General features: G+C 58.8%; 1 protein-coding gene across 4 annotated transcripts in view; it reads right to left on the reverse strand.

Annotated features, from left to right (window-relative positions):
* The window catches only part of PRDM16 (PR/SET domain 16), a 323088-nt gene that overhangs the window by 48181 nt on the left and 261609 nt on the right, over positions 1-13298 (reverse strand). For all 4 annotated transcript variants that reach the window (XM_033844705.2, XM_073797183.1, XM_033844695.2 and 1 more), the window contains exon 4: positions 1993-2127. In XM_033844705.2, coding sequence (XP_033700596.1) covers positions 1993-2127 — 135 coding nt within the window. The remainder of the gene's footprint in view (positions 1-1992; positions 2128-13298) is intronic.

A 13298-nucleotide genomic window follows, 5' to 3' on the forward strand; every position in this document is an offset into this window, starting at 1 on the left:
CAGAGTCCTCTCCGAGCCTGTGAACTAAGATGGGGATCATAAATCCCCCAGCTTTAGGCTGCTAGAAGCATCAGCAGGCGAGGATGAAGTTTTGACGTTACGTTGGGTTTAAGTACTCGAGCCAGGTATGGTTCCGAACGTAGGATGGAGCTTGGTAAAGCACTGGGGTATAAAAGTGCGGTTAAATGAAAGGGAACCCATGAGTCTAGGGTACTCCTGTCCACTGGTCCTGAAGAAGGAAAGAGTTTGCTGCCAAGTAGTTAATTCCATTTGGACCCTGCGTGGAGCTGAAATAAAAGCCAACCTGAAACATTAATAATAAAACAAAGATGTCGGAAGACAGGCTTCTCTTTGAGAAGACGCTAGGCTGCATTTTCTGCATTTTCAAAAGCTTGCCACATAAAGGCACCTACCAAGCATTTCTTTTTTAAACAAAAAATCTGGATCCTTCATTATTTTATGCTGCATCTCACAAAAGTGCAGTCCTGGCCCCGGCCTCCTGGTATCTTTTTCCTGCCCCTCGGCTCCCAGACACACGACCAAGGACACATGTTCTTTGCAAAGACAGACAACGGAAGGACCATCTTCCCACGTGCCTTAACCCTGATTCTCCTTCACTCACCTTTCACGTTCATCTGGAAGGGGGAAGTGTCTTTTCTTTTTAATTTTTATGATTATCTTTTCCTTTATTTCCTCAATATATTTTGCAATTAAAAAAACCCTTTTTTTCCAAATGTTGGGTTCTCAGTGGAAGCTGTAGACCTCTCAGTAGCAGAGGTGGATTGGAGCATCGCCAGATCGTGTCAGTGGAGGGAGGGCTGCTCGGTCCAGGCTGAGCCCCATGGCCGGGGACGGGGCTGAGCAGATGAGGGCGGGGTGCTCGGCAGCTCACGCGGGTCCCGGGGCCTCCTGGGTGTGTGCTGTCTGCATTTCTTTATGCAAAACTGTCTCTCTAGAGTCGAAGAGCCTCAAACGGCTTTTAGAGGTTTGCACTGGCGACTCGAAGCTGCACCCCCTGTTATGTGGTCTCCACAAACCTTTTTTAAAGCAATGGAATCCTTTCTGCAAATGAAATCTCACGCGAAACCCCAAGACAGAGGCGAAAGCAGACTCCTCTGAGGGAAGCGGCTGGGCCCCCGGGCATGTCGAGGAAGCCGTACCCTGGGGACCCAGTGGAAGCGTGGCCTGAGGGGCCTGGCTCTGAGCAGGGTCTCTGGGGGCCACTTGCAAAGTTGTAAGTAAAGACGTTAAAGGACTAAGGTTCCTTTGTGGTGGCAACTCCCGCGGCATCTTCTGTCCTGATTGGTTCCTGATACTGGATGCCTGCAGCCCCGGGCCGGCACAGACGTGGAGCAGTGGGAAGGGTCCAGCGTGCCGAGGGGGGTCTTCGGCCTCTTGGGGGCTGGCAGCAGAAGCCAAATCATCCCTTGGCCCTGGGGGGGCCTGGGCTGAAGTCGGGGCCACGCAGCTCAGGAAAGGTATCAGTCGGCTCCCAGCAGGGCCAGGATTTTGTGCCCAAACAGGGCTAGTCCCTCCGCAGGCTGGCTGGGCTGCCACAGCTATTCTTGGCGGCTCTGGGCAGCTGGGGCCTCACCTCAGCCTTCCAGACAGCCAGTGCGGACCCTTCCGGGCAGCTTGGATAAACAGCCACTTAGACACGATTCTCAAGGACAGGGTTCCCTACTTCTCTACTTCTCTCACGGGGCTGGCATTTGTCGGAATGTGGACCCTGAAGTTCCAGACCCGCCCGCTCCCGGCCATGTGTCTTCCCATAAGCCTCCAGCCCCACCAGCCCCGGAGCAAAGGCTCTGATGGAGCATCCGGGGGTGTCGCTGGGTTCCCGGAAACTCAGCGCTGGCTGAGTGCCGGATAGCCCCCCGCTGCAGGACGGGCTTGGTAGACACGTGCTAACCCTTCACCTCGGCGGCTCCACTCCCCTCCCTCCCGGTGCCAGGGCCCCAAGGCCGAGGCTCTGTGCGCGCCCGGACCCACCTGCTCGTTGATCTGACACATGGTGAGGTTCTGGTCGTCACAGGAGCACGCCACGCGGATGTACTTGAGCCAGCTGCCGGCCCCGGCCTGAGTAGCGTCCACGCAGAACTTCCCACTGCCCAGGTCTTCGGAGATCTGCCCGGCAAGAAAGAAAACCAAGAAACGTCAGAGGCATCCTGTGCGCTACAGCCGACACACTCTACGTTTGCCCAGCAAGAGAGTCCGCTGTTTGGGTGCAGAGTAGGAAGGCAGGCCAGCCTCTGGACATCAGCCGACCCTCCGGGCATCAGCCAGGCCCTCAGCCCACCAAGCCCACCGACGCCCAGGCGTCTCCGGGAGGGAGCCCGACGCGGAGGTAGGAGGACTGCCCTGTCTATTCTCACCGAGCAGATCGCTGCCCTGGCACACCCATAAAAGTGCTAACGGCCTTGTGAAAACTCCCCAGCAAGCGGCCCCACATGTGAGAAAGCAGAGGCCGCAGTGTCCGAGGGCAGAGCCCTCTGCTGAGAGCACTGGGGTGGGCTGGGGGTGAGCGGTCTCGAAGGTGACGTTGTGGTCGGGGGGTGGCTGCGTGCGAATCTCGACGCGTGTGCGCCTGTGAGTGTGCGTGTGCCAGCGTGCACGCTCACAGCAGCGTGCACGTCACCCTGCAAGAAGGAACATCATTTGGTTTTCTTAAAAGTGGAAGTTTCCATCTGACGCTGGGTGTTTGCAGAAGCCCAGCCGGCAGAGGCCCCACGGCCCGACTGGCCTCAGGTACTTTGCTCTTGTTTTCTGAACGCCCTTCTGACAGGCAGAGGCCGGGAGCTCCTCCGGCGTGCGCACCTCTGAGCAGGTCGTTTCCCAGAAGACCGACCTGACTGCTGTCCCTGCTGAGAGGGGGATGCCCCAAAGCCGCCGGGCGCCGAGGTGGACGCTGCGGGCACAGTCCCTCCCACCTGCTCTGATCTGTGCCTGCTCAGGGGCCCGAATCCAGAGCCGTGGAGGCCAGTGGCATCGTGGGCAAGCTTCCTGGGCAGCTGAGCTGGGCGGCTGGGAGGGAAGGAGGGAGGGGCTGAGGCCACCACCACACTGAGGGCTGGAAGTAGGTGTCCAGGTGGTCGGGAGTGTCCAGGTGGGCAGGGGTATCTAGGTGGGTAGGGGTGATGCGAACAGGGTGTCAGAAGGACTCAGTGAAGTCAGGGCAGGGGGTAGGGACATGTCTTAGCACAAACAGAGGAGGCCGACCCCAGGCGCACGGCCCCTGTTCCCCTGGGAGGTCTCCCCAGTGCCGCCTGATGAACAGGTAAGGACCCGAGAAGGGAGGGAGGCTGCCCCTGAGGCCTGGAGAAGCCCTTCTGGCCAGAGAACCAGATGCTCTGTAAACAGCCCAGGCGCCTCCCAAACGCCCACGGACACCTTCTACATGGCCCAGGGTCCCGCATGGCCTGTGAGTCAGTGAGGTTTGGGGAAGCAGCCGCCTTGCTGTGGGAGGGCCTAGAACCCACCTCTAGTCACACTGTGCCTCCAAGCCCCACGGCAGCCCCTCCGTCATGACGAGCCTCTGAGGGGCCGCCAAGCTGACTGGAAGGGGCTGTGAGCCCACAGGCCTCCGTTCTGACGATTCTCCGTTTTGGGGACTTCAACCAAACGGCCCTAATTCTGAAAGAGTGCCTGGGCCAGTATGGCCACAGGGAGGCTGCCCGGCCCAGCCTCTGGTCCTTGGCTGCCAGGGGTGAAGGGACACGGCCGCTCTGGGCCCCATTGGGAGGCCGCTGTGGGCTTGTGGGGGGCAGGCCACACGGGAGAGGCCCCTCTCCTGACGTAATGCCTCTCACGGGCCCCTTCTCTTACCTCCCACCCCCAGTGCAGGAAACCCGCAAGAGAGACCCACCAAGCAAAGCTGTGGGTAGTGGCCCCGTCACTTGGCGAGGCCCCCGGCCACCTGGCTCCATCACAGGGAGGAAGAGGGGCCAGTTGGCCAAGACCCAGGGACCCCCCACCCCATCCCTGTGCCTCCCACCCAGCGTCTTCACAGGTGGGTGTAGGCGGGCGGCTGCCAGTCTCTCTGTCTCTGTCTCTTTGTCTGTGTCTCTCGGTCTCCTCCCCCCACCCATGGTCCAGTCTGGACTAGCAGAGACGGTCAGTGATGCTGTGAGCCGTCACAACCAGCGCAGGGCCCTCCCGCGTCTCCCGTCCCCCGCAGAGAGCGTGCTTGACCCCGCGGTTCTCAAAGGATGTGTGGGGTTGGCCAGAAAAGCGCGGGAGGCCGGATGCAGGCATGGCCCTTTGCCTCTCAGTTCCGGTAGATTCTGCGACACTGCAGGGCGGCTGGAAGACCCCAGGCTCATCCCCAGCCCCACACCCGAGCCCTGCCTGACCTAGGAGCAGATCCGCACTTCTGCCGGCACATCTGTGGGCACACGCGCAGACCCACATGGCAGCAGTGCCTCACGGAGAGTAACTTCTGCATGGCCGGGCCCTCCCTCCTCAACGTCCCCGCTCAGCCCTCTGGGAACAGGCCTCTCTCTCCTCCACGTGACAGCCCTGCAGGTATTTGGACATGGCCCTCGTTCAGCAAACAGCTCCGGGCCTCTCAAGCGCGTCTGAACGTGGACACGGCCGGTGGCTAACCTGCACGGACACTGCTCTGGGGCCTCTGGACATGTGGCCATCCTTCTTGGGGTGCAGGGCCCAAAATTCAGAGGCAAAAACTCCTCCAGGGCCCCGCTGCCCAGCTCCAGGGGGTGTCTTTTCTCTGGTGAGCAGCCCCTCCGGGGAAACGTCCCTCCTCCTCAACCCGGAGGACCTGGTCCCCCAGCCCCGACCATCTGGACCACCGCAGGGTGCCACTTACTTCCTGAAGGTCCCTGAAGGTCCCTCAAGGTCCGGGGGCCCCTTCTCCCTCATGGCCACCCTGGCTGGCTTTCTGGGGTGACAGAGGAGGCGTTGGTTAATGCCTTCCACCCAAAGAGACTAAAACTCTCCCTCTGAGAGGTAGCAGGGAACGGCTGACCTTTCCTCCAGGGAAGGCACAAGAAGCCGTGGTCTTGGGGCCCTGAACCAGCGATGCGGGGCCAGGTTGGGCAGTGGGGCTCACCCCGATGCCAGGACCACGTCTCTCTCCCGTCTCTGTGGAGAGAGTCCAGCCCTGTGGGGCACACTGGGGCGTACCTGGGTGATGGAGCCGGGCCAGGGGGCGGGGGCGGGGGGCGCAGGCAGGAGCCCGGCCTGGAAGCTGCTGCTTTTCTGCCTCAGATCAGAGAAACACTCCCAGGAGCGGCCCTGGGCCTGGGCCTCGGGCCAGGTGGACAGGGTGCCGCAGGCTTGGCTTCTTGTTTGGGGCGTGGACGGGCCATGCCGTTTCTGATTACAGAAAGGGAGGAAAGGGAGTGACGTTTGTCTCTCTCTGGCCTCCTTTCCCTCTGTCTCTGGCCTTCTCTCCAGGGTCTCCGCCGTGGCCAAGCTGGGCCCTCTGGGGTGCTCACGCCATGAGCCGTGTGGGCTCAGGCCTCTCTTGGTACCAGCACTGCCCCTTCTTCATCACTGCGGACCTCCCAGGCAGGGGCTGTCAGTGCGCATTTTCAGGACACGAGAGGGAGGCTCCAGGAGCAGGGCTGGGCCCAGCCCAGGGCCCCCACATGCTGTCTGAGCCGGATCGAGGACCAGAGAGAGGGTCTGCATCCCGGCTCCAGGACCCACAGGACTCAGCACGCCCTGGGATCCAGAAAGCAGCCCCGGGCCGTCACAGGTCCCCCCTCCCGCCTCTCTTGGAATGAGACTTTCCAGGGCCCATAAGGACGGGTCATGTCACTCTCTGCCCAGCTCAGCAGGGCCTGAGGCCTGGTTTGGTCTGTGCTCAGAGCCGTGCCCCAGGAGACCAATACAGGTAGAAGTGGACAGAGCAGGTACAGGTGACGGCAGAGCCCCCGCCCCAGGCTGTGAGCTCGGTTCTGCTTCTGCACAAGGCATGCACCAGGGAGGGTGTGACGGAAGGAAAGAGTTGGCCCAGTTGTCCCCTAACCAATCTCCTAGGGCAACGTTAGCAGGCAGTGGCCTGGAGGCTGCCATGGCCTCGGGGCTGGGTCTCTCTGCAGATCTGAGGTCCGGCCCCTCTGCCTGATTGCATCCAAAGCTTGGCTCTGGGCAGTTTGGGGCTGAGCCTTGGGGGTCCCAGAGCCTCCAAAGGAAGCTGCCCTCCTGCCCACTCTCCCCCACTTGGCCTTCCAGGCCTTTCCACTCCTCGTCCCCCCACCAGCTTCCCCAGCTCAGAAAGGCCTGGTTATGAAGCAAAGGCATAGAAAACTCTTCACCTTGACAATTGTTTTTGCGCATCATTTGAGGTTTCCTGCACCTTGAATTTGTGGGCTCGCTGCTGGGCTGCTCTCTCACGTTTAATGGGCGTGGCCAGCCTCCGGCCATCTGGGGTGTGCGTGCCGGCGGGAATGCCAACGCATCTGTCGTCAGCCGCTAATGGGCTCCGAGCAGGCGGGAAGGAACGGGCCTGAGAGTCCGGTCCCTTGGCCGCACGTCCTGCAGCTCAGCTCCATGGAGGCCTGGGCCTCGCGTCCGCTTCCAGCTCAGGGAGGACCCAGGGGGCAGATCTCATCCTTCTCACCCTGACCCCTTCTTTAAGCTGATCCAGAGCCACGAGCTCAGCCGCCAAGCTGTGTGGGCCTGTCCTGCCCACATGCACCCGCACGTGCGTAACACAGACACACACACACACGCACACGCACACACACGCCAAGACTTATGGCGTCCACGAGCAGCTGGAACAGAAAGTCCACTCTTGTGATGGAAGGCGGTGGGGGGGAGGCCTTCTGGAAACACCTCTGCTGGGTGCAGATGCGGAGCCTGGATGAGCTTGTAAATCCTCTGTCCTGACTCTCATTATGGGGCTTGGTGGTGACATGAACAAGCACCAGGGAGAAATGCGGCCAGTGGGGAGTGGTCGCACGGCTGCCCAGCAGACAGGAGTCCTGGCAGGAGGGTCATGGGGCCCCACCTGCTCAGGCTGAGAGGAAGGTCAGGGGTGGGGGAGGAAGGAGGGGGAGAAGGAGGGAGGAGGGGGGAGGGAGGGGGAGGGAGGGGGAGGGAGGGGAGAGGGAGGGAGGGGAGGGAGGGGAGGAGGGAGGGAGGAGGTGGAGGGAGGGGGAGGGAGAGAGGGGGGAGGGAGGGGAGGGGGAGGGGAGGGACGGGGAGGGAGGGAGAGGGAGGGGGAGGGGAGGGAGGGGAGGGAGGGGGAGGGAGGGAGGGAGGGGAGGGTGGAAGGAGGGAGGGGGAGGGAGGGGGAGGGAGGGAGGGGGCTGCTTTGAGGAAGAACTCATGGACACTGTTTCTCCAAGATGGAGGCCAGTCTGACTCTGAAGCTCACGGCGGGGGGTGGGTAGAGAGACCCAGTGTCCATGGGACTTGTGCCCAAAGGAGCCGCTGGGGTTCCTAGGACACCCCTGCTGACCGTGATCTCCGTGGGACAGTTCCAGGGCATTGTGGGGGGATAAGGGCCGGGGTCCCTCGGTCTCAGGGACCCAAGAGCACAGCCCAGGATGGGGATTCTGCAGAGGGAGCTGGGTGCCCGACAGCCTGGGGGAATTCACTCATGTTAGCGATGGGCAGAATCTCTCAGCTTAGAGCCAGACCTCAGAAACCACACTCTATGTGTTCGGGGGCCACAGATGCCTTCAAAGGTCAGACCAGAAATCACTTACACACCCAAGTGCTATATAAACACCCCCGGGGTTCTCAGACCCTCTCCCTTCAAAATCCTGACAGCCAGGTGCCCCGGCGCTCCCTGGGGTTCACAGACCATCTCCCACAAAACACCCAGGTATTCGATGCTGCTGCGTTCCCAGGGTGCACGGCCCTGGGCGCCCAGCCTGGAGCCCAGGAAGCAGAGCTCACGGCCGCTGGACTTTCCTCTTCCCTCCCCATCTCCTTTGGCCCCTCCTCCCCTTCCATCGGATTCTTATTTTACTTCTCCCTTTTCCTTCTTTTCCTCCTCAGGCCAGGGGCTGCACATGAGGGGCCAGCTCTCCCAGCAGCGTCTGTGCAGTTTGCAGAAAACCAGAGGGTGAGAAGGCGGCAAAGCGGAGAGGTTTGGTCTGCTCCGTGCATCGCCTGGGCTGGAGCAGGACTTAACATGCCTGATCTCGCCAACAGCACCCAGGGGACAAGAAGAGAGGCTTTGGTGAAGGCGGGGCAATGTGGGCTATTCCGAGGGCCCCTGGCCCCTGGCGTGGCCTGAGCACAGCCCTGCTCCTGGCCCGAGTCGGGTGTCTGGGGGCTCGGCTTCCTCCCAGCCTGTCCCATCCATCACGGCAAGTCGGCAGCCTGTGTCTCATCGGCCGTGGGCCGTAGCCCTGACCCATCAGAAATAAACGGGCCAACTGGCGATTGAAACTAGTGCCCTTAAGTCTGCAGGGAAATAAATGAGTGAGAAACTCGCTCAGACACAGAAACCCCTCAGGGTGATCGGCAACCAGAGGGGTCTGATAAAACCTCAGGACCAGCAGCTGAGACGTCCCTATCGGCAGCCTGTGGGGTGGGTGAGAAGCCTTGCAAAGGGATGAGCGCCCCGTCACTGTGGGGATTCAAGGACCATCTCTCCAGGGTGCTCCAAAGGGAGACCGGACCTCTACCATAGGTGCCTTTCCAGCCCTGACATTACGAATTCCGAATCTGACAACGTGGGGACTTTCTGGGCTCCAGCCTCAGTTTCCCCTTTGGAACTGGAAAGCCTTTTCCCTGCTTTCCAGCTGCGTGGAGGCCTGCGGCTCCCTGCAGGGAGAGCACACCATAAGGAACACTTGGTTTGCTCTTGGTAGCTCCTTGAAGACACCCCGAACAGAGCCCCCTTCCCACAGCTCTGCCGGCTTCAAGGGCACGTGTGCTGCGGGGACATATGTGTGGCCACGATGGCTGTGGGCATCTGCTGCTTCCCTGGCTGTCTGTACCTGCTCATCTGCTCTTCAGAAATGTGCCAGGTTGGGAGTTGGCTGTGCCCACTACAGGATGAAGAGGGTGCTGGTCAGAAGCAGGGCCTCTTCCTGGGTCTGCTGCGTAGGTAAGAAGCCCAGACTCCTGGCCAGTCGGGAATCTTCCGTGGGCTGCCCGGGGCCCCCGAGAGACAAACCAGCCCTGGCAGTGAGTAGGAGAAGGCCCCCAGCAAACAGGCTCTACCCTGTGCCTCCTGCTTCAAGGATCCCTCTGCCCTCAACGTTCACAGAAGCACTACTTACAATACCCAGAACGTAGAAGCAACCTGAGTGCCCGTTGACGGAGGAACGGATAAAGAAGATGTGGCACGTATGTACAATGGAATATTACTCGGCCATAAAAAGAACGAAATCATGCCATTTGCAGCGACATGGATGGACCTGGAGATGGTCACACTGAGTGAAGTAAGTCAGACAGAGAAAGACAAATATCATAGGATATCGCTTACATGCGGAATCTAAAAAAATGGTACAAATGAACTTATTTACAAAACAGAAATAGAGTCACAGATGTAGAAAACAATCTTATGGTTACCGGGGGGGGGAAAGGTGGGGGGAGGGATAAATTGGGAAATTGGGATTGACAGTTACACATGGCTCTAAATAAAATAGATAATGAATAAGGACCTACTGTAGGGCACAGGGAACTCTACTCAACACTCTGTAATGACCTGCACGGGAACAGAATCTAAAAAAGGGTGGATACGTGTATATGTGTAACTGACTCACTTTGCTGTACAGGAGAAGCTAACACCACACTGTAAATCAGGTAGACTCCAATCAAAATTAATTTAAAAAAAGAGAATCCCTCAGCCCACTTGTGTGTGGGGCTATTGCATCATAGTCGGAGGTTCTTGGGGTGTCCCCCAAAGAGAAAGCCCCTGGTCCCTGCAGAGAGCCTGGGCCGGCCTCAGCCCCCAGCAGGAGGGGGCCCTCCTCGCAGACCCAAGCCAGAGGCTGAGCCACGGGCTGCCGGGCGGAAGCCACCGGCCCCTCTCTCAGGGGGGTGGGGGGCAGCTTCGGCCACCCCCAGAGGGCACTTTTGCCCAGAGGCTCCACCTTCAGCATAATGCTGGTAGCAGACGGTGGTACAAGACTTCTGTGGCCTTTCTGCGGCATTTCTCACAAGCACTGAGATGGGATTTCAGTTGCTGTGTGGACATCAGGGTCAAAGCAAGAATTTCAGGCTGAACCTGGACCTGCCAAGGAGGACAAACAACTGCGGACCCCAGACCTGGTCCCAGATCCCTGGCCTCCCTTTTACTCAACCTTGAGGAGATGGCTGGTGTCGCCAGGGCAGCTCCCTGCCAGATGGGTTCTTGCAGAAGTTTCCATCCCCAAGTAATACAGGTGCAAACCCTGCCCCTCTCTGTCCCCCTGCCCTGGCACTGCAGTGGGGGACCCACGAATGTCTTATGGAGGCCCCTGTGCAACCATGCAGCAGGGGCTCCCAACAAACACCAGCACAGACGGCCCAGCCTGGCCCAGCTCCAGCCTCAAAGGGGTTCTGCTTCTTGCGGGATGAAAGTGTCCACATCTGGTCCAGCCAACAACGGCTGGACCTGGGCGCTGACCAGAGAGTTTGATACTCAGGAAAGGGCAGAATCATGAGAAGCCATCCACGTGCCAACACCGGGATGGTTTGGACAGGTGAAGGCTATTGGTGCAGAGAAGCGTCCCCAAATCCTGGCCCGGCTTGTAAAGTCCCCCCCAGCTAGCAAGGTCCTGGCCTCACCGCAGGCTGCAGGCCTGCCCCGCCCCCTGGGCTGCCATGGCTAAATCGCTAACAGCCCAAACACATTTTCAAACCCTGATCTGATTGGAATTTCGGTCCGGAGCAGAAGTCTCTGAGCCTAAATTCTGCACATAAGCGCAGACGCAGCTGTGACATTCTGAAGTGACACACTTGTGTTTGTTTCTTGATCATAAAAAAGACTGGAAAAAAAAAAGCCCAAACACCCCAAACCAAAGGTTTGTGGCAGCATCCCTGCGAGGGCCGAGGCGGGAGCCCGGGGGCTGCCCACAGGAAGCGGTTTCTCTGTCGTTGAGTTAATGCGAGGCCCCCGGGAGGTGTCACATTCATAACCTTTTTCTGGTCACATTGATGGTGACAAACTGCAGAGCTTGTGACGGGGCACCCCCCGCCCCGCCCCCTAGCAGGTGCAGGAGGAATTCCCACAATGGCTTGCCTGCTGTAGATCGAGGGGTGGGACTTTCCAAAGAGAGCACGCGTGCTCCCTGAGGCCAGACGTAGGGGGCTGCCCGCAACTTCTCTTAGTCGGACAGAAGCCCCAAGCGTGGGAGCCTAACGCCAGGCTGAGGAGCCCACCTAGGATGCCCTGGGCTTCCTCACCCACCTCTCTGCCCCTTGGCTGGGATTCTGCTCCCTCGGGCCCACGACCTCAGCCCAGGGCCTTGTGACCCTCAGACTGTCTCAGACGACCCCGTCACCGTGGACAACAGCCAGCACAGGCTGCACCTAGGAGTGACGTCCAGATGCAGCCCTCAGAGAAGCAGACACATTTGGGCGGAGGAAGGCTCAGTCTTCCCCCTGTCTTCCTCTTAGACATCCTCTTGTTCTCTAGAGGGCAGTGACGTGCAGAGCCTGCCCTGGGGCTCTTTCCACCCCACCTTGGTCAGGAGGAGGCCACTACAGACTGCTGACGTTGCCTCACTGCTGGCTGCTGCTGGGTCTCATTCCCGGGTCCCTAGATGCTCCCCCCGCCCGATTGTAGCCACATTTGTAGATGAGGAAACTGAGCACAGAGGAGTGAAGGAACTGGGCTAATGTTGCACAGCTGGAAAGGAGCAGATCAGCTGGACACTGTGCACTGGCTGCCTGTCTTGCCCCTTTTATGACCTGTGGGGACCACGTATCCTGGCCGGTCCTCCCCTTCTCACCTCTGTTCTTCCTGAGGTTGGTGGCCAAGAGCAACTGAAGCTTCCCTAGAGCCTCACCAAGGACAAGTGTTCACACAGGGCTCACTGAACAAGTCCATGGAAGGATGGGTGGTGGATGTATGAGTGGATGCTTGGATGGATGGATGAATGGTTGGTTGGATGGATGGATGGATGGATGGATAGATGGATGGTTGGTCGATGGATGGATGGATGGATGGATAGATGAATGGTTGGATGGATGGATAAGTGGATGATGGATGGATGGATGGTTGGATGATTGGATGGATAGATTGATGGATGGATAGATGAGCAGATGGTTGGATGGATGGAGGGATGGATGAATGGTTGCATGGTTGGATGGATGAATGGTTGGATGGGTGGTTGGATGGACGGATGGTAGATGGGTGGATGATGGATGGCGGGATGGATGGATGGGTGGATGGATGGATGGATGGATGGATGAGTGGATGGATTAATGGATGGTTGGTTGGGTGGATGGATAGATGGATGAGGCACAGAATTCCCCCAACCTGCCCAGACACTTCTGGCTTTCTCCAACTCCCAAGGTGAGATATAAGGATACATTCTACCAAGAGTTGTAAAGGTGGCACAACACAGGAACACCTCTCCCAAGAGGACTGCACTGATCCCATACATTGGGGTGGGACCCTCTGAGGGGCTCTCACTGCCCCTGCCCCATCACAGTAAGGATGATGGTAGACGGTGGTTGTCCTGTCCACATAATTTCTTTCTCTTCCCCTGAATGATGAGGGCTTCGAAGGTTTCATCTGGCCGATTCCCATGGCCAGGCTACAGTGGGTGCTCAATAAATGTTTGGGTGACAAATAATGAGTAGGTGCCTCAAGACAACGGAGAACTTCCCCCAATATTCCATAGGGCTTTGCCCAAGGGTCTTTCTTTCCTCACATCCCCTTGTCGCATTCCGGACCCTTTTCCTTCTCATTCTCCCACGGATTCTGCTGAAGGACATACAAACCCTCCTTTTAGTCGCTCTCCCTCTCTGGAAATCAGTTGCAATTTTTCCTGGATCCAGTGTTACAGTGTTTTTCTCCTGTGCACAGTGTTGCAGTGTAATTTTCCCCCGAAGTCATTGTGGCAACATCCTCTTTCCAGGACAGAGGCCAGGCTGGCTTGTCCATCTCAGCACCCCGTGGGACCTGGCACACAGTAGGTGCTCGTAGAATGTCTGGCGGTGGCCAGGACGCATCCAGCAGGGTTATATTTAGTGCCTCCCCTGCCACTGACTCAGTCCCTCTGGGCCCATCCTTCTTCCTTCTCTGGGGGACACGTCAGTCTGGAGAAGCTCCGTGACTCATCGCCTCTGTATCAGGCCTCATGTTTTGAAATCAGCTCCTGCAAATAGTTCCAGTCTCAATGGGACGAATCTAAGCCCCATCACGAGCATTG

The sequence above is a fragment of the Tursiops truncatus genome, chromosome 1 (assembly GCF_011762595.2).
Source record: "Tursiops truncatus isolate mTurTru1 chromosome 1, mTurTru1.mat.Y, whole genome shotgun sequence".
In the NCBI taxonomy this organism is placed as follows: Eukaryota; Metazoa; Chordata; class Mammalia; order Artiodactyla; family Delphinidae; genus Tursiops; species Tursiops truncatus.